Genomic DNA, 22,107 nt, shown 5'->3' with positions numbered 1-22,107 from the left:
TTAAGAAGAGAAGAATCAATGAAGCAACGATCTAACCTTGCCCATCTACGAGCCAAGCCGCTTTGGTTGTTGCACCAAGTCATTCTTGGACCATGAGAACGCATGTCGAGTAACCCACAATTTTGAATGCAGAGATTAAAGTCTTCCATAGCAGAGAAGGGACGGGGGTGGCCTCCTATTTTTTTCGAGTCATCTATGATAATATTAAAATCGCCACAAAGCATCCATGGTAGACTATCAAAAGGTCTAGTCTCCAAACCCTCCCAAAAGAGCTTTCCTTTCTAGCTGATTACATTTTGCGTAAACAACAGTAAGGAGGAATTTAAACCCATTTTCCTCAGCTTTCACCGTCACAAATTGATTAGAACATGCCAAGATTTGAATAGAGATAGCCGAGTTCCACAGCAACCATATTTTGCCATCATGAGCTTCATTAGTGACAAAAAAAATCATATCTCAACCTACTCAAAAGAGAAGGAATTTTAGCCTCGAGCATAAAAGGTTCAGCCAAGGCAACAATATTAGACTTATATTCTTTTAAAATATTTCTCAAGGGCAACTTGGAAGATCTGACTCCCCTAATATTCCAGAATAGAATAGGATTAATCATAGATTAAGTTTAGAGGGATGACTTACCACCCTGGTAGAGCTTCTTCTATTTTTAACCTGATCAGTTGAATTCCTTGGACATTCCGAATCAGTACAATATTCTTTGTTCATATCTTCTTTTAAACTGTCCCTCTCAAGCTCATGGTCCGAAGAAATTTCTGTATTTTCTTCCGTAATACTCAGCCCCGTATTATCCTTGAGATTTGTTAAAGTAAAGTCATCATCGTGCTGCAGAGTAGGCTTTTTATCCGATGTGTTGAGGAGTAAACCGTGATCATTCATCTGCAATGCCATGATATCTCGCTGTGCCAATCCCAGACCAGTCCCATCGCCAATTTTCAACGGTAGATCTTGAACCACTGTATCAACTGGCCCTTTCTCAAGTAACTGATTCTCAACTTGCCCTTTCTCAAGTAACTGGATTCCAGTTTGATTCTGATCCTCATTCCGAAAGCCAACATCTTCCTCAGAGAATTCACGTTCACGAATAGGTATTCTCGCAACTTCTTTTTGTTGTAGTTCCAGTGCGCCACGAGTCTCCAGCATCTGACCCGAGCCATCATCTTCTTTCGGCAACTCTTGAGCATTTTCTGTATGAGTCCCCTCACCGGTTGACAGACTTCCATGCAACTCCAGCTGTTCCAGTTCCGGTAAGCTTTTCTCACCCGAGTGGCCATCTTCTTTTTTGTCCATATTTTCCGATGGTTTATCACCCTTTTGAGTCCATACTTGTCCAGATTTCATTTTCTTTTTACCATCGTTGTTTTTCCGGCAAGTACCCAGATTATGACCCTGAGTTTTACAGGAAGAGCAATATGCAGGCAAGGTTTCATAGATCACCTCTTGCCTCCTACTGCCATGTATGCCTGGTCTACCTATCCAAAAATAGGGAATCGGTGTCTTAGAGGAATCTATCTGTAAGCAAACACGAGCCCCATCCGTGCGAGTCGCACACCGCGTGTAGTTATCCCGTCTGGTAAATTTTCCTATCAGTGCCGTTAAGATCTTTAACATAGACGAATGATAAAAGTGTGGTGGAAGTCCAGGAAGAAACACCCATACCGGTACTAAGGGAGGTTCGAAATCTTCATCAAAATTAGGGGTCCAAGCAAAAGGTTTGTAGAAGACACCATTCACTTCACACGATTCCCTTGACAAGGCTTTCTGAAGATCTACTTCATTGGACATTCTGATGAAAAACATGGCGTGGACGTTGCATGGAAGACACGACAGGCATACTAGATAGTCCCCAACGGTTGCGGATGAAAGTTCTAATTGTGTCTAAGGATGGCCGCTGCCAAAGGAACTTAAGAACCATGGAGAACCGAAAAGGCTGGGATGATTTTTCAATTTCATCCGTAGCAAAAGTGAAGCAGATCTCCCCATCGATTAACTTTGGAGGTCTGAATTGAAACTCCATCTCTGGCAAAGGTTGAGGAACAACCGAGACCAAATCGGCAAAGGACTTGCCTGTCAGAGGCGGCAAGGCGGCAACAAACCCTAGCAGAGAAAAAGTTTTTATCTTAGTAGCAGAGAGTTTTTTTTTTTTTTTTTTTTTTTTTGAGTGGACTGAGCCACTTATTACCAACATTATAACCAATCTCATGATGCTTGTATCTTTGTAAGTATCTTTACAAATTACTCATAACAAATCCTTCACGCTCCATTACCAAAAATTCAATGCAAGTTTGTATTTTTCTTTTTTCTTTTTCAATTCAGGGATCTATCAAACAACAGCTTAACTGGATCGGTACCAGATTTTCTATAACAATTGCCATCACTGAGTATTTTGTAAGTTGTTTAAATAATTGGGACTATTAATATACATTATAGAAAATTTCAAGGACGTTAAAAACCAGGTGATTATATATATATATTGTCTCTGTTATTGCAGAAAGCTGGAAAAGAATAAGCTCACAAGTTCCGTTCCAGTTCAACTTATTGAAAAATCAAAGAACGAAGCCCTATTACTCAGGTATATTGCTTTTTATCAGTACGGATTAACAAGATTCAATTATCTCAGATTCCTATGATCATCAGAATCGACAGAAAGATGAGGTTTAAAATATAGATTATAAGAAAAAGGCTATTTTCATTTCAAATCACACACTATGATCATTACCATTTGATGCTTACTTTGATATATTACAAAGAATATATCTATTTGAAAAATAGAAGGACACAGTAAGTTGCAGCCAACGCTAGTTCGCTCCGCACTGAAGATTATTGCAAATTCTGTAATTCCCAGTCTGCATTTTCGTTGCCATAACTGAATTATGCTTATATTAGCGTGGATCCAAACCTATGCTCATCGGCTTCGTGCAAAAAGAAGAAGAGTATTGCTGTTATGGCGGCAGTAGCATTGGTCGTGGACTGGTGATCGTCCTCTTATTTGTTGCGCCTCTGGCCTGTCCAAAAAATCACACCAGATGATAGAGAGACAATATTTAAGTGGTTTGGCAACTTGCCTACCTCCACTGAAGCGGAAACTCAATATTTTCAATATGTTTGTACAAAATTACAAACACTCATAAACAACTCTCTATCTCTCAAAATGGCCCATGTTCTGGATTTCCCCAGAACCTAAATTTCGCCCAGCCCTCTGCCTTGATCTCTCACCGCAGGGAGGATGATTTACACCATTGCAAATGATCTCCTTTTATAGGAGAAGCCCACCTAACGTAGCCACCATAGTTGACAACCAAGAAATTTCCTACAGCTTTCCTTGACTGTTGAGGGGCTGCTGCAGCTTTCTAGGACTAGTGGGAAGCTTCTTTCAGTGGGTGGGTGGCTGTAAATTCAAATGGCAATTTACACTTGGGGGGTTTCCAACAATCACCCCCTCCACCCAAGTGTGCCATACTAGGATGCTATAAATGGTTGTATCATTCAAATGATTGCACTCCCTCATTGGAATGCTTGTTAGCCATGAGAGATTTTCGCTATTAAATGCATCTGCAGGTACGTCTTCAAATGGATGTCCAGATGGCTCTCCAAATGCATCTTCAAATGCATCAGCATCGTCTACATCCACGGAACTTGCAAGGGATTTTCTTCAAAGGAGATTTACAAGTGCTTTACTGCACAATCTCAACTCTCTAGGATTCTTCTTTCACTCAAGTCCATGAGTCCACACTCATGCACACATTGAGCGAACTGAGTTTCGCTCGAGCCACAGTCGAGCGAACAATCTACCTGGTGCCTTTACAGCTTTCAAACCAGATTCCATAATCCTACAATCACACCAATCTCCAACTTGGAGACTGTTTCTCAACATGCTAGCCTCTATCTTCAACATGATCCCTTATCATCTATATAATTTTACAGCTCATGTCTTCAAGTTAGAAGACTAACTAAAGAGATGCATAACTTTAGTTCATCACGTACAGTACCCTTAATCAACACATCCATATAGGGCAACACATCTCCCACTGCACTGAGAATCAATGGTCTCCCACGGACCTTGACACACATCAGAGAACCTGTTGCTGAGGTCTCCATCTCTGATCTGAGCAACTGGCTCCTCATCCTGCTGCTAACATATCCTGTCTTCAGTTGATGTGCCCATCCTGTGTGCAGTCTCTGCTAACTTCGACTTGCATAATCTCCATTCTTGCAAGAGTTTTCTTCATACCGTAGTTCACTACTTTCATTCAGCAGGATATAGTTTAAGGTAGTAACCACCATGGAGGTCTGATCGTCTTGGCAGTCATGCAATCATCAACTTTAGGTGTAGATATCCCTGGAACATCTGACGTTTTGTTCCCATCTCTCACACCTTTGCTTCATGTCGTGGTCTAGGGAGATTTCTTTAGGTTTAGATGAGGAAAAGTAAAACTGAGTTCCTTTTACTTCCTCATTTAATTCACACGACTATTACCACGAGCCAAGACCAATGAATCATTCGTGACCTTCCACGCCTTTTTGAGAAAACACTACTAAATGATTGCTATCTCCAAACTGTCTTTAACAGCATTGTGCACTGCAAGAAATACGACGTCATGTTTTTCTTCAGTCATTATATTCACAGCATCAAGCCCTAAACAGATGAGTCCGTCATGACTCCAACTGGCTGTGATCAAGCCCAAAACAAATGAGTCCGTCACGACTCCAACTGGCTGTGATCAAGCCAAAAACAAATGAGTCCGTCACGACTCCAACTGGCTGAAATCAAGCTCAAAACAAATGAGTCCATCACGACTCCAACTGGCTGTGATCAAGCCCAAAACAAATGAGTCCGTCACGACTCCATCTGGCTGCGATCAATCCAAAAACAAATGAGTCCATCACGACTCCAACTGGCTGCGATCAAGCCCTGAACAAATGAGTCTGTCACGACTCCAACTGGCTGCGATCAAGCCCACAACTGATCTGAAGTATGAACGGTCCAGATCATTAATACCGATCGTGAATCTCAATATTCCCACCATACAGATGAGTCCGGAATGATCCAAATAGATTGTCAACACTATTTGATCATTGCAATTGAACTCCTACTGGCGTAGATCAAGCCCAAAATGATCTGCAACTATGAACGGTTCAGATCAAATGTACCGATGGCGAATCTCAACATTCTCATCGTACGGATGAGTCTGGAATGATCCAAATAGTTTGTCAGTACTATTTGATCATCGCAATTGAACTCCTACTGGTGTAGATCAAGCCCAAAATGATCTGCAACTATGGATGGTTTAGATCGAATGTACTGATGGCGAATCTCAACATTCACACCGTACAGATGAGTCCGGAATGATCCAAATAGTTGGAAAGCCCTATTTGAGTCTGCAAGGCATGGGCTGGAGCCATGCGCTGGATGACATGCCCACCACCTGCTCCGCAAGGCATGAGTTGGAGCCATGCGCTGGATGGCATGCCACGAGGCATGCCACTAACCTGCTCTGCAAGGCATGGGCTGGAGCCGTGCGCTAGATGGCGTGCCTGTAGGGGCACGCCACTGGCCTCGCTAGGTGGTGTGGGGGCACGCATGCATGCGTGCAGATGCACGCTCAAGGGCACGCGCAAGCCTGCATGCATGGTCTACGCGCGGTCAGTAGCCTCCATGCTCGCCCGCTGCGTGTCATGGTTTGAGCCAAGGCATGCAAGCAGACTAGCCATGTGACTGTCCTGACCCTCAATGGGTCGTGCCGAGATGTGGTCCCGGGCAAATCTCCTAGGGGTTGTGACATTCCCCCTCCCTTCAAGCACATCCTTGCCCTCAAGGATCAAATTTGGATACCTCGACACCATGTCATCATAATCCTCCCATGATGCCTCCTCTCTCGGCACCCCTTGCCATTGGATCAATACTTGCCATACCTTCCTCCTTGTCCTCCCTCGAGTCACTATCCTATATTCAAGAAGCGCTCTTGGTTGTAAGAGCATCTTCCCCTCATCATCAAAGTTAGGAAGCTCTTCCACAATAAGGCTCGGGTCCCCAATCCTCTTCTTCAACAAAGTCACATGAAAAACCGGGTGAAGTTTAGATGATGGGGGAAGTTCCAATCTATAAGCTACCTCCCCCAACCTTTCCAATACTTTGAAAGGCCCATAGTATTTCTTGGAGAGTTTCATAGTCATCTTCTTCCTCAAGGTCTTTTGGCCAAACGGTTGCAATTTCAAGTAGACATAGTCGCCTACTTCAAATGAAACTACACGTCTCCCTTCATCATAATACGTCTTCATTCTCTCTTGAGCTCTTTCTTGACCTTGACCAAGATCTCATCTCTAGTCATCAACTCTTGCTCAACTTCATTGTTTCTAGCCGTCCCATGCTCATAGTTTACCAACATGGGTGGTGACCTCCCATAGACTACTTCAAACGGGCTTCTTAGAATTGATGCATGAAATGAAGTATTATACCAATACTCAGCCCATGTAAGGTACTCTCCCCATCTCTTTTGTTCTTCATGGCAATAGCATCTCAAGTATTGTTCAAGTGTTCGATCGACAACTTCGGTTTGTCCATCGGTTTGTGGATGATATGAGGAACTAGCCTTCAACTAATTACTACCTTGCAACTCAAACAATTCCTTCCAAAATGTGCTCATGAAAACTCTATCTCGATCCGATACAATACTTTTAGGGAACCCATGCAACTTTACTAAATTATCAATGAAGGCCTTGGCCACACTCTTGGCCGTGTATGGATGCTTGAGAGGAATGAAGTGTGCATACTTACTAAGTCGGTCAACCACCACAAAGATCACTTCATAACCCCCACTTGTAGGTAAGCCTTCAATGAAATCCATTGACAACTCCTCCCAAATATTGTTTGGAATTGGCAATGGTTATAACAATCCGGATGGTGGCCTTGTGTCATACTTGGATTTTTGACATATATCACACTCGGCTACCATCTTCTGCACTTCTTTCTTGAGCCCTTCCTAATAGAAAAAATGTTTCAATCTAATGTAGGTTCTTAGCCACCCCGAGTGGCCCCCTTCCTTACTATTATGGAAGTGATCAAGAATCTCTTTCCTCAAATTCGGCACATTAGGGACATAGACATACCCCTTGTAATAGATGAGACTGTCTCTTACTTTGAAACCAACCACTCCTCCACCTTGGGCATCAAGTAGCTCAATAATCTCCAAGGCCCGTGCATCAAGGCGTGTGGCCTCTCTAATCTTGTCCCACACTCTCCATTCGGCCCCACTCAAGGCCATCAACATGGGATCATCTTCTTCATAAGTAGTCCACAACAAGTAGTTCTCCTCGGATATCAAAGCCACACAAGGCTTCTCTTTCTTAGGTATCAAAGTTGTCCACATATGCTTCTTGGTCCCAAGCTTGAATTCCATGGTCATCTTCCCATAATCATTGATCACTCTTCCAACGCTTCTAAGCCAAGCGTTGCCCAATACAATCTCAAGACCTCCAAGTGCTAAAACATGAAGATCAGCTACAATCCTCAAACCTTGTATGTTCATCTTCACTTACTTGACAATCTCTTCACACTTCAACTTGTCCCCATTTGCAGCTTTCACCTCAAATGGGTTTATGGCACACGGCTTCAACCCAATCTTGGTGACAATATTGGAGTTGACAAAGTTGTGGGTGGATCCACTATCCACCAAAAGAGTCACCTCAAACTTCCCTACCCATGCCATCACTCTCATTGATGTGGGTCCAGGTACACCCGAAATGGCATTCAAGGACAATTCGGCCTCCTCTAGTGATTCACTAGATTCGGCCCCCTCTTGCTCCAACTCTTCACTAGATGTCTCTTCATGTGCCTCATCTTCTACTTCATTGCTTTCATCTTCAAGCAACACATATGCTTGCCCGGCCCTACACTCGTGTTCTTTGCTCCATTTGTCACCACACTTGAAACAAAGACCCTTCTTTATCCTCTCTTAGACCTCTTCTCTAGACATCTTCTTCACTTCATATGGCTTTGGTTTTGATGCACTCGCTTCTCCCTCCTTATCTTTCCAAGGAACTTTGGTTTGCAAAGGTTTTGAAATTTTGCTCCCCATATCCTTAGAATGACACTTCTCAATGTGAGTGCTCTCTTCAAGAATCTCCGCCATTCTCATAACTTCTTGCAAACTTCTTGGTTGCTTCAACTTTATCTCCTTAGCAAGCCAAGGTCTCAACTCATCTATAAAAGTACCAATTAGCGCCTCTTCAGACCAACCCCTAACCAAGGTTTGGAGTTGCCGAAACTCCTCAATGTAATGGTGTACTTTTCCCTCTTGTTTCAACTTTGCCAATTGCCCATGATGGTTGACAATTGGTGAAGGTCCAAATTGCATCAAAAATTCTTTTTCAAATGCGGTCCAACCCAACCTCTTTTCATCCTTCTCATATTGATCTCTTATCCACCTCCACCACTTGCTAGCTTTTCCTTCCAAGTAAAAACAAGCCGTTGACACTCTTTCTCTCCTTGGAACATCATATACATGGAAATAATGGTCCGCCTTATCCAACCACTCATATGGATCCCCCCCATTGAACTTAGGGAAGTCCACCTTTGGTCTCTTGGGTCCCCAGTCATAAGTCCGGTTTCCCCTCCTCTCATCATGGATTCCATCATCAAACCTTCTTCCATGATTGCCTCCATTTTGGTCATAGTAGTGAGGCCTTCTCTCCTCTCGGTTTTCATGGCCCAAAGACCTTCTATTATCTCGGTTTTCATGGCCCCAAGGCCTCTCCTCTTCATACCCATACTTGGCCTCATGGTTATCTTCATTTCTAGGCATCTCATACCTCACATCATGATGTCTTCCTCTAGTGCTAGGACTTCTATGGTGGCTTCCACCATGAATCCACCTTTCCACGGCAACATCATCATGCTCTACACGTCCACCTCTTCTCAATTCAACTCTTGGTGGCTCATGCACCGCATCATGCAAAGACTCGGTCACGCTTGTCTCCACACCATCCACAAAAGCATCACGCCTTTGTGCATTATTCTCTTGCCGTGGGGCTTGGCCTTCTACAAGCCTTCTTTCAATTCTTTCAATATTCTCATGTGTTTCTCTTCTCATAGTCTCCATAGCTCTTCTATGCTCTTCACTATCACAGGTGGTAGCATTCATAGCCATTCTAAGTTCGGCCATAGTGGTGTTGACCTCACTTAAGATGTCCATGTCTCTAGTGTTGACCCCTTCAAGCACTTCAATTCATTCCCGGTTGGAACTCTTCATCAACTCGGCCTCTTGATTACTTGTACTCATGCTAGCTTCTTGAAACTCTTGCAAACTAGTCTTGCAAACTGAAATTTCTGGTTGGTGTAGCCTTGGACAGCAACTTGCAACTTCAATGGGCTCACAAGTCCAACCTTGAGTTGTCCACCTTTGTGGGTGGGCAACCCCTCTTGCACAAGCAACTATCCAACCTTGGATCCTCCACCTTCTAGGGTGGTCGATCCCTTCAAGAACACAACTCCGTCCTCTATCTCAACCCCCAAACTTCAATTTCACAATTTCACAAGCAACAAGAAAGTAAACAATGTCGAGGTCCTCTGTGGACCTCCCAATCAAATTCACAAGGTTGAGTTATCGCGTTGTTTACCTCTTGGAGAAGTGAGAACTTCTTAAAAACACCAAACAAGAATCCTCTCAATGAAAGTACCAATTAGTGTTGGGGTCCTCGGTCTAGACCCAAAACACCAAGTCCTCCAAACCAATGGTGGCCTTGTGATGACCGAACCTTGGTTCCTCTCTTGCTTGGCTCACGTGCGAAGGTGGTCAATATGACCACTTAGGGATGGTGGGGTTAAGTGTTTAGGCTAAGATGGGTGTATGGAGTGATGGAAGATGAAGGGTTGTGTGGTTCAAGGGTGAGGGGCACACGGCACAAGTGTGTGCTAGTGTAGGCGCCACTTGGAAGATGGTTTAGGGTTTGGAAGTTGTGTTTAGGGTTTGGAAGATGTAAGATGAGTGGCTAGGATGGAAGATGAGTGATGTGGAGTGGGCAAGCTAGGGTTGGCCGAATTTTTGGTGATGGAGGGATTTTAGGAAGTTTCCTAAAATCTTGGAAGTCAAACTTCCTAGAATCTTGGAGATGACCTTCCTAGAATCTTGGGATATGATGGAGATATGAATGGCTGACTATGGGAGTGATTTTAGGGATCAATTAGGATCCCTAAATGGTAGGAATCTTAATTGGAAGATGTAGGGGGCGGCTAGGGTAAAATGGATGAAGCAATCAACTATGGAAAGTTGATAAACACTATGGTGGGCGATTTTGAGGGGTTGGATGGATTGAATGAGCCAAATTTAATAAGAATCACCTCAAGAACAAGGATGAACACGCATGAACACAATGAAAAACATGCATGAACAATGAAGAACAAAATGAAGAACACTCAAGAACAATAGCAAAATACTAATGAACTTGAATGAACCAAAAACATAAATAAGGATAAATCACTACTTGATTCACGGATTGCACAAGTAATGAATAAACCTCATATATTGATAAACACAACTTGGATTCACGAATTGCACCAAGTTGCAAGAACAAGATAGATGAATCACACTTATTCAAAGAATTGCAAAGTGTGATTCTCTCTTGCACCCAAAAAAGCCTAAGTGCAAAGGCACCAGTTTATGATCTCTCAAACAATAGTCTTCCCTCTAGGAGTTTGCCAAAAGATATTCCCAAAGCAAATGAAGGAGGTCCTATTTATAAGAAAAACAAATTGGAAACCCCCAATAGGTCCCTAGAAAATAAATAAATAAAGTAAATTAAATAAATAAAATAAATAACAAGATAATGGCCATGGACCAAGGCTAGCCGTGGCATGCATGGCCCATGGTGGGCTAGGTGGTGCACGGTGGTCAGGTTGGTCCATGGTCAGGTGGTGCGGTCATGGCTTGCTGGGTGGTGAGCCATGGTGGTGCGCGGCATGGCTGGCTAATGGTGAGCCAGGGTGGTGCGGCATGGCTAGCTGATGGTGAGCCATGATGGTGCACGACATGGTGGGCATGGCTTGCTGAAGGTGAGCCATGGTGGTGCACGGCATGATGGGCATGGCTTGCTGAAGGTAAGCCATGATGGTGCACGGCATGGCCCAGGCTGGTGGCCTGGGCGCTAAGTCTGCAAGGCATGGGCTGGAGCCATGTGCTGGATGGCATGCCTGGTGGGCATGCCACTGACCTGCTCCGCAAGGCATGGGCTGGAGCCATGCGGTGGATGGCACGCTGCGAGACATGCCACTAACCTGCTCTGCAAGGCATGGGCTAGAGCCGTGCGCTGGATGGCATGCCTGTGGGGGCACACCACTGGCCTCGCTAGGTGGTGTGGGGGCACGCATGCATGTGCGCAGATGCACGCTCAAGGGCATGCACAAGCCTACACGCATGGTCTGCACACGGTCAATAGCCTCCATGCTCACCCGCTGCGTGTCATGGTTTGAGCCAAGGCATGCAAGCAGACTAGCCATGTGACTGTCCTGACCCTCAATGGGTCGTGCCGAGATGTGGTCCCGGGCAAATCTCCTGGGGGTTGTGACAGGGCGTCTGAGGCACGTGCGGCGAATGGCTACACGAGCCAGTGTCCTCTAGGGCGCGTGGGGGCACGTGAACGCATGCCTTGCACGCGTCTTCAACCCCTGGTGCGCGTGAGGGCGCGTGGACGCGTGTACCTCACGCGTCTTCTTCCTCCAGCCGCGAGTGGGGCACGTGGGCGCATGTTTCCCACTCGTCTTCTTCCTCTGGTGCGACTGAGGCGCGTCTGTGCACTCTCCAACTTCTAGGGGCGCGTACGGGCTCCTTCGGCATCCGTTTTTTATGCCGTTTGCGGCAACGGATTCGTCTTGATGCAAGGAATATCATTGTATGGCCAAAAGTTGATTTCGATCAACTTGATTTTTCTAAACAGCACGAAACCAAAGCTCTGATACCAATTGTTGTGCCTCCGGCCTGTTTAAAAATCACACAAAATAATAGAGAGACAATATTTAAGTGGTTCAGCAACTTGCCTACCTCCACTGAAGCGGAAACTCAATATTTTCAATATGTTTGTACAAAATTACAAATACTCATAAACAACTCTCTATCTCTCAAAATGGCCCATGTTCTAGATTTCCCCAGAACATAAATTTCGTTCAGCCCTTTGCCTTGATCTCTCACCGCAGTGAGGATGATTTACACCATTGCAAATGATCTCTTTTTATATGAGAAGCCCACCTAACGTAACCATCATAGTTGACAACCAAGAAATTTCCAGCAGCTTTCCTTGACTGTTGAGGGGCTGCTGCAACTTTTTAGAACTAGTGGGAAGCTTCTTTCAGTGGGTGGGTGGCTGTAAATTCAAATGGCAATTCACACTTGGGGGGTTTCCAACATTATTAACTACAGCGGCTATTTTTTGGAGCCTAAAAAGGAGAGAAAGAAAAGGTGAGCCAACTTTCTTTTTACAGGTCAAATTTTCAATAAGAATTCCGATTTACATCATGCAAGCAATTGTATTTCCTTCATAGATATTCATGTCTAACTGAACTCCATCGTTGGTTATGCGAGGAATCCCAAAAATAGATGCGGAAACAAACAATCAAAATCGGCTAATGAGGTCAGAAATGCGACAATTTACTTATTCTGGCATCCTCAAGATCACCGATAATTTACAGAGAACACTGGGGAAAGGTGGATTTGGAACAGTCTACCATTGCTACATGGATGGCACTGAAGTGGCTGTTAAGATGCTTTCTCCATCATCAGCTCAAGGGTATCGGGAATTTGAAGCAGAGGTGGCAATAAATCATTACCCGTATTAAACGTACAATAAATAAATAAAGCTTTTTCTAATTCATATATGTGTGGCCTTATATATAATAACAGGTTAAGCTTCTGACTAGAGTTCATCATCGAAATTTGATGACCTTTTTTGGGTACTGCCATGAAGAAGCACACATGGGGCTCATTTATGAGTTCATGGCCTGTGGAAACTTGCAAGGTTTAATTTGGTCTAAATTGTTGTGAATAATAAAATATTCAAATTTTAAGTGTAAAAGTCTCGCACAGACTTTTTATAAAAAAGGAACTGCATCACGAAAAAGTGTAAAAAAACTCACTTTTTTCTTGGTGGGGCTCAATTTTCATTAAATACTTGTGCAAAACTTATGCATTAATTAAAGCTTATTCCTAGTATTACTAAATTACATACACGGAAGAGTCCGCCTCCATTTTTATATCACTACTTTTTTTTTTTTAACCGAAGAGCCAGTAGCCACCCACATAGCAGCCCTGTCCCAAGTTTATTAATAATAGCCTCACTTATAGAGGAGGAAAACCGTGGTAATAATAAGACACTTGGGGGCATACAAGATAGCATTAAAACAAACCCAAAACTAAGTGTTAAAAAAAAAAACCAAACCAACCAAAAAAACAACAAACCTAAAACAAAAACCAAAACAAACCTGCAAAAACCAACACAAGAAAAAAAAACCTGGTGCACTTATAAACCAAGAACAAACACCTTATTAAAACCTATAAACGAATCGCTGGGATGTCAAGTTTATCAACTTTCAGAATCCCTTTGAGCAAATGAGGCACTTCATGATACGAATTAATCCACGTACCATTCTTCTGATCCAATGCCATACGAGCCAAAAAATCAGCTCCTGCATTGCCTTCTCGATAAGTATGTTTTACCTTAAACTCCAAAGTAGCAAGAATCGATTGAATCTTTTCCCAGTAATCTTCAAGATACCATATATCACACCTCCCTTTTTCTAACCAATGAACCACCAGCAACGAATCTAGTTCAATCTCCACTCTTCGAATGAATAGGTCCTTACAGTATTGGAGACCATAAAAAAGAGCAATAAGCTCAGCGTCATTATTAGAGCCATGACTCAGATCTTTTGCGAAGGCCCAAGTAAGATTCCCCTTCTCATCTTGAATAGTACCCCCTGCACCCATTCGTCCTGGATTTCCCAAAGAACTCCTTATTATTTCCCATCGTTTGGGTTCCTCCGATCTAAACAAGACTAACACCATTTTTTCATATCAAATATGTGTAGATAGAAACACTAACACCCCAATCAGCTGGGATGACAGACTCCGAATACAACTCGAAGCAGCACAAGGTTTGTAAACATACTTTTTTTTTTTAATCATCTCTGATTTTATCATCTTCATGAATCATTCCAACTGTTGTGATCGGTTTTAAGTGACACAATCTCCATTTATCAGTCGATGTGGGGTTTGACAATCTCCTTATTTGTAAGGCCCCAAGGGAGGGACAAGTTACAATTGAGCTTAATTATATTTAAAAAAATAAAAAATAAAAAACTAGTCAATTATATAACTGAAGCCAATTAGAATCATTATAAAGAATAATATTTTTTTTATTCTTAAATAATGTGGAATTTATACATCACATATCCTTATTACTTATCAGTCAATATGAGTATTGATGATTGCTCTTTTTCTAAACATTATGTACTTTTTCAAACCATGTGTACTTCTCACTACGAGAAATATAGGTTTTTCCCATGAATTTTTTTTCTCAAGATAAACATCCGTGGCAAATACTTACCTTATCAGTCAATATGAGTATTGATGACCTGGAAATGTAGGACTAGAGTATCTGCACAATGGTTGTAGGCCACCAATAATCCACAGAGATGTGAAGCCTACAAATATATTGTTGAATGAGAATTTGCAAGCCAAACTGGCCGACTTTGGTCTATTCAAAGTATTACCCAGCACCGATGGTGCTTCTCACGTGTCCACCATTGTTGCTGGAACTTTTGGGTACCTCGATCCTGAGTAAGTACATACATATCTTAGCTATCTTTGTAAGCAAACTCCATTTATACGTAGGGAATTGGAATGAGAAATTCTAAACAAACATGCTTACAATCTTTGCTGTCAGGTACAACACATCAAACAGGTTAACGGAGAAAAGTGACATCTACAGTTTTGGAGTTGTTATGCTGGAGATAATCACAGGCCGACCTGTGATAGCAAGAAATCCTGAGAAGACTCACGTGAGTACATGGGTGAGTTTCATGCTTGCTAAAGGTGATATAAAATGTTGAATGCCACCCAAGTGGCCTGCTGCACCGAACGCACATGCATCGTTCGGTGCTTTATTTTTGTTAGGCACTTCCCCAAACATCATGCAGCAGATTGCTGCAGCGTAGTGGTCTGCTCTCCTATAAATAGGAGAGCTTAAGTGTGCAGAAAAATTCATCCTCATTGAGGTGAGAGATCGAGCAGAGGGCTGAGTGCGAAAATGGGTTCTGGGGAAACCCAGAACGGAGGCCATTTGAGAGAGATAGAGCGATGTTGTGAGTGTTTGTAAAATTGTACAAACATATTGAAAAATTGAATTTCCGCTTCAGTGGACGTAGGCAAGTTGCCGAACCACTTAAATATTGTCTCTATCTATTGTGGGTGTGATTTCTGGGCGGCCGAAGGCGTAACAATTGGTATCAGAGCTCTGGTTCGAGCTGCCCAAAAATTCAAGTTGCTCAAAATCAATTTTTGACAACTCCAGAGTGTTCCTCGCGTCGAGAAGAATCCGTTGCCGCAAACGAAATCGAAAACGGAGGTCGGAGTAGCCCACACGCGCCCCTAGAAGGTCCGCGCCTGCACTGTTGTCATCCACGCGCTCCCACGCGCGTCGGAGGAGGAAGACGACTGAGCCACAGTCGCCCACGCGCTCTCACACGCTCCAGAGGTTGAAGACGCGTGACGGACACGCTCCTCACGCGCGCCACGCGCACACAATGCTGTAGCCTACTCGCCGCCCACGGGCACTGTGCAGTGCGTGCATCCCACGCGCCAGACAGATCACAACCATCCGTTTTTCAGATCCAATTTCGGCTTGATCTAAGCCATTCGGAGTCTGATTTCAACAATCAAATAGTGCTTTCCTACTATTTGGATCGTTCCGGACTCATCCGTACGGTTAGAATTTTGAAATTTTGAGTCTAAATTTTCTAAATTCAAATGGAAGGATCTGGAAGAGACAGGAGCTCTAAACATGCCAGTAGCTTGGGACGTCGGTCCACTGTGTCAAATGCCAAGTTTAAAGTTGAAAAGTTTGATGGAACAAGCAATTTGGCATGTGGCAATGTGAAGTCATGGACGTATTGATCCAACAAGAGTTGGATATTGTGTTGGGAGGAAAGCCAGATGATATGACTGATCAGGATTGGAAGAAGCTTAATACTCAAGCTTGTAGTACAATCCGATTATGCCTTACCAAAGAACAAAAGTATTTTGTCATGAGAGAGACAGATGCTAGGGTACTTTGGCAGAAATTGAAGGATAAATTCATGAAGAAGAGCATTGAGAGCCGTTTGCACTTGAAGAAGAAGCTCTTCAGATTCCAATTTCGTGAAGGTATTTCAATGTCTGAACATCTGAATAATTATAATCAAATTCTTGCTGATTTGTTAAATTTGGATGTTAAAATCGAAGATGAAGATAAGGCTTTACTACTGTTGAATTCCTTGCCTGATACATATGAGCATTTAATTACTACTCTATTGTATGGGAAGGAAAAGATTAGTTTTGAAGATGTATTTAGCTCTTTAATTAGCAATGAGTACCGAAGAAAAGATAAACAGGTACACCGAGATACATCAAGTGAAGCGCTAACAGCAAGGGGGAGACCACAGTCAAGGTATCCTGGAAGGAGGAAAGGTTTTCATTCGAAAACCCGGGCCACATCACGTGGTTCATCAGTCGGCAGAAAACTCACCAGAGACGAGTGTTCTTTTTGTCACAACAAAGGACACTGGAGGAAGGATTGTCCCAACCGGAAGGGACAACAGCAGAATCAACCCAACACAGCCAATGTCGTGGACAGAGATGACGAGTCAGATTTTGCCTTGGCAAGTTCATCATCCATTTGTCGTTCCGATGAATGGATTATGGATTCCGGATGTACCTATCATATGTGTCCCAATCGGGACTGGTTTACTGATTTCACAAAAATTGATGGTGGAGCAATACTTATGGGCAATGATAGTGCCTGTAAGACTCAGGGAATAGGTAGCATTCGGTTAAAGCTGCATGATGGCAGCGTCAAGACTCTGACAGAAGTTCGGTACATTCCAGACTTGCGGAAGAATCTCATCTCACTAGGATCTCTGGATTCAAAGGGATTCAGAATCGCCATTGAAGATGGAATTCTCAAAGTACTAATGGGAGTTCGGGTGGCAATGAAGGGTTTGAGGCGAGGAAACTTGTACTTCTTGCAAAGAAGTACTGTTGATGGAAGAGCTTCCACAGGCTGTGAGAAGCTAGATGAGACTGATGCCGACACCACCAGTCTTTGGCATATGCGTATGGGACACGCAGGAGAAAAAGCTTTGCAAACACTGGTAAAGCAAGGCTTACTCAAAGGTGCCAAGACATGTAAACTGTCTTTCTGTGAGCACTGTGTATTGGGGAAGTAGAGGCGAATCAAGTTTGGAACCGCAGTACACAATACACAGGGAATACTTGACTATGTGCATTTCGATGTTTGGGGACCTACCCAAAATGCATCTTTGGGAGGTAAACATTGGTTTGTAACTTTTGTTGATGATTATTCTCGTCGTGTATGGGTGTATACGATGAAGAATAAAGATGAAGTGCTGAAAATCTTCCTTGATTGGAAGAAAATGGTTGAGACTCAGACCGACAAGAAGATCAAGCGGCTCAGATCTGATAATGGAGGTGAGTACACTTCAGACCCCTTCATGGAAGTATGCCGGAGAGAGGGAATTGTCAGACACTTCACGGTACGAGGTACACCGCAGCAGAACGGTGTGGCAGAACGAATGAATCGTACTTTATTAGAGAAAGTGCGATCTATGTTGCTGAATGCTGGATTCAGTAAACAATTTTGGGCTGAAGCTGTGACCTATGCATGCCACCTCATCAACCGATTACCAGCAGCTGCCAATAATGGGAAGACACCCATTGAAATGTGGAGAGGTAAACATGCTACTGATTATGACTTTTTACACATTTTCGGATGTCCTTCTTACTATCATGCTAAAGAAAGTAAGCTTGATCCTAGAGCCAAGAAAGCAAAATTCTTGGGCTTTAATACCGGTGTAAAAGGGTATAGACTCTGGTGCATAGAGTCCAAAAAGGTAATCATCAGTAGAGATGTTACATTCAACGAATCTGAGATGTTTAAGTCACATAAGCATAAAGATTCCAATGAAGGCAGCAGTGATGGCGAAACATCAAATGATTCGCAGAATGTGGAGTTTATTACTTCAAAGAGGTTGGAAAAGCATGGACAAGATGAGACTGATAATCCAGTCACAGTACCTCCATGTCAACCTGAATCAATAGCAACCAACAGACCGAGACGAGAGAAACGTGTACCAACACGTTATGCAGACTATGTGACATATGCATTACCAGCTGAAGGGGGTGAGATCCCAACCACTTACAGAGAAGCCGTACAGTCCAGTGAACAAGTTGAATGGACAAAGGCGATGAATGAAGAGATGCATTCTTTTCACCAGAACCAGACTTGGAAGCTTGTGCCGCTTCCAAAAGGAAAGAAGGTAATTGGCTGTAAGTGGATATTCAATCAGAAAGATGATCAAGCTGCTAAAAATGGAGTGCGATACAAAGCTAGGTTGGTAGCCAAGGGCTACGCTCAGACAGAGGGAATTGACTACAGTGAAGTATTCTCTTCGGTTGTGAAGCATTCATCCATTCGGATATTGCTAGCTTTGGTTGCACAATATGATCTTGAGTTAGCACAGCTTGATGTAAAGATAGCTTTCTTACATGGTGATCTGGAAGAGGAGATTTATCTGTCTCAACCAGAGGGATTCAAAGAAGCTGGCAAAGAAAATTGGGTATGCAGTTTGAAGAAGTCTCTTTATGGCTTGAAGCAGTCACCTCGGCAATGGTATAAGCGGTTTGACCGCTTTATGATGGATCTGAAATACACTCGTTGCCAATACGATCGTTGTGTATATTTCAGAAAACTTGCAAATGGATTTTTCATTTATTTGCTTTTATTTGTAGATGATATGTTAATTGCAAGTAAAAGCAAGGGGGAGATAGATCGCTTAAAAACTCAGTTAAGTAATGAGTTCGAAATGAAAGATCTGGGAGAAGCACGAAGAATACTGGGGATGGAGATCAGCAGAGATAGGGTGAAAGGTACAGTTCACCTTACTCAAAAGCAGTATTTGAAGAGAATATTGCAACGCTTCAACATCGACTCAAAGAAGAAGCCGGTGAGTACTCCTATGGCCCCATATTTCAAGCTTAGTGCATTGCAGTCTCCTAAAACCGATGAAGAGCGGGACTACATGAGGAATGTCTCATATGCAAGTGTTGTTGGAAGCTTAATGTATGCCATGGTGTGTACACGACCTGATATCTCCCAGGCCGTTAGCTTAGTTAGTCGCTATATGCATAATCCTGGAAAGGATCATTGGCATCCGGCTAAGTGGATTCTACGGTATATTTTAGAGACCGTAGATGTTGGTTTGAGGTTCGAGAAGAGTGAAGATAGTCTAGTAACTGGATATGTTGACTCAGACTATGCAGGTGATCTTAACAAACACCGATCGACAACTGGTTATGTGTTCACTATGGCTGGAGGACCAGTTAGTTGGCAATCAACTTTGCAGTCGACAATTGCACTATCATCAACTGAGGCTGAATACATGGCTGTAACAGAAGCCGTGAAAGAAGCTATTTGGTTACAGGGATTGGTAACAGATTTGGGCTTTAAACAGCAAGAGGTTACCGTTTACTGTGACAGTCAGAGTGTAATTCATTTGGCCAAGAATCAAGTATATCACTCTCGAACAAAACACATAGATGTCCGATTTCACTTTGTACGTGAAATATTAGAAGAAGATGACATCAAACTTAAGAAGATTGGCACTGAAGATAATCCAGCAGATATGTTGACGAAGGTCGTCACAGGAATCAAGTTCCAACACTGTTTGGACTTGATCAGTATTGTACACTGCTGAGTACCGTCGGGTGCATTGGAGCGTATTCGATAACGGAAGTCTCTCATGTCAAAGAAAGAGGTGCATTCATTTGAAGAATGAATCACTTTGCAAGCAGCATGGTATGGTACACTTGGGTGGAGGGGGTGATTGTTGAATGCTACCCAAGTGGCCTGCTACACCGAACGCACATGCACCGTTCGGTGCTTTGTTTTTGTTAGGCACTTCCCCAAACATCATGCAGCAGATTGCTGCAGCGTAGTGGTCTGCTCTCCTATAAATAGGAGAGCTTAAGTGTGCAGAAAAATTCATCCTCATTAAGGTGAGAGATCGGGCAGAGGGCTGAGCGCGAAAATGGGTTCTGGGGAAACCCAGAACGGAGGCCATTTGAGAGAGATAAAGAGATGTTGTAAGTGTTTGTAAAATTGTACAAACATATTGAAAAATCGAATTTCTGCTTCAGTGGACGTAGGCAAGTTGCCGAACCACTTAAATATTATCTCTATCTATTGTGGGTGTGATTTCTAGGCGGCCGGAGGCGCAACATAAAAAACATTGTTGATCCGAGGTTGCGGGGAGATTTCCACGTTGGCTCTGCCTGGAAAGCTGTTGAAATAGCAATGAATTATGTATCCCCAACATCTGCTAGAAGGCCTGTCATGAGTCAGGTGGCAACGGGACTAACAGAATGTGTGTCCATAGCTGGGACGGAGGGCTGGATTCAATTCCATTAATGATAAACTTGAATCTGACTACTAACGTCAATCCCGTGGCCAGGTAGTAACAATTTGTTCAAAAAAAAATTATACTTAATTCTTCTGCTTCTAATTTGCACCTTAATTTGAAACTCTAGATGCAATATATATGCACCTTTTATGTTTTTTTAAAGCCTAAAATTGTTAAATTAGCCGATTGATATGCATATATATTGCAACTTTAAGTTTCAAATTAATTAAGGTGTTGAATGCTAAAATTGATAGCTAGTTCGGTTGTCACATGCATGGCAAAATGCATGGGTGACCATTCGAGGAATTAAGTGTAATTTCTATAGCGAAAAATAAATGTACTTTTCCAAGCTGTGTGATGTTTTCAATATATGTATCAAACTCTATTTCTTCAGAAACATAAATAAAAGAGATTAGTTCCCAATTAAGAAAATGAAATGCCTGACCTTCATGCGGAAATGGAAGCAAAAAAGACCAGCAGATCGAGCGTGAAACTCGAAACCATCGATAAAATAGAACAGTCGGAAACTATTACTAATATTGATATTTGCAGCAGCTTTAACAAAGGTTTTGAATATCGTATCATACCAGCCAGTACGATTTGAATTTACCGTGCCAGAACAGTAATTAGTACGGGGGAGGTAAGTGTTTCATACCAGGCTAAATACTAACTATTTCAATACATTTCGGCCAATACCAGCCAGTTTTTAGTGTATTGGCCAAAATTAAGGTATTTTTATAATTAATATAAAAATCTTGAGTTTTTTCATAATTTTTACTCCAATTCTCAAATCTGAAAGCTATTTTCTTAACTTTTATTAATTCCCTTTTCTCTATGATTGAAAATCAAATCTCTACTCCCCTATTCGTGAGGAGCTTGATGGATTATTTTTCTTAATAGTCAGATTGAGAATTTAGAAGTATTATTGAGTTTTATAAATGCGTGTTTTGAATTTTTAAAACTTACATTGATGTTATTTTGAAATATAATTTATATATATGATGAATTTATCTATATATAGATTATCCTGAAACAGTATTTGAAACTATATCGATATCGAAATATTTCGTTCTAATATCTTAACCGAAACGGTCACGAAAACAGTATTTAAAACTTTGGCTATAATATTCCGACCATGCTTGGCAATCTCATTTGTTTTTACAGATAATATGAGTTGAGATAAAAGTTAAAAGTTGAATAAGATATTTTTAGAATGTATTTTTTTAATATTATTTTTGGTTTAAATTTAAAAAAGTTGAGTTATTTATTTTATTTGATATTAGAATTTATAAAAATTATAATAATTAAATGAGATAAAATAGAATGAAATGGGATGAATTAAATTAAAAAAAAAAATTATGAAAACAAGCTACGCC

The 22,107-nt window shown here is 42.3% G+C and overlaps 1 protein-coding gene across 1 annotated transcript; it reads left to right on the top strand.

The window, feature by feature from the left end:
* The first annotated feature begins 12,625 nt into the window (after positions 1-12,625).
* LOC122301901 (probable LRR receptor-like protein kinase At1g51890) lies at positions 12,626-20,739 on the top strand. The gene is made up of 6 exons (XM_043113257.1): positions 12,626-12,808; positions 12,900-13,014; positions 14,084-14,149; positions 14,642-14,834; positions 14,941-15,094; positions 20,551-20,739. Exons 1-6 carry the CDS (start codon positions 12,626-12,628, stop codon positions 20,737-20,739), a joined length of 900 nt encoding a protein of 299 aa, XP_042969191.1.
* Positions 20,740-22,107: the final 1,368 nt, after the last annotated feature.

Source organism: Carya illinoinensis, chromosome 2 (genome assembly GCF_018687715.1).
Source record: "Carya illinoinensis cultivar Pawnee chromosome 2, C.illinoinensisPawnee_v1, whole genome shotgun sequence".
Classification (NCBI taxonomy): domain Eukaryota; kingdom Viridiplantae; phylum Streptophyta; class Magnoliopsida; order Fagales; family Juglandaceae; genus Carya; species Carya illinoinensis.
The sequence above is the reverse complement of the archived record's forward strand: the minus strand, read 5'-3'. Positions and strand labels throughout refer to the sequence as shown.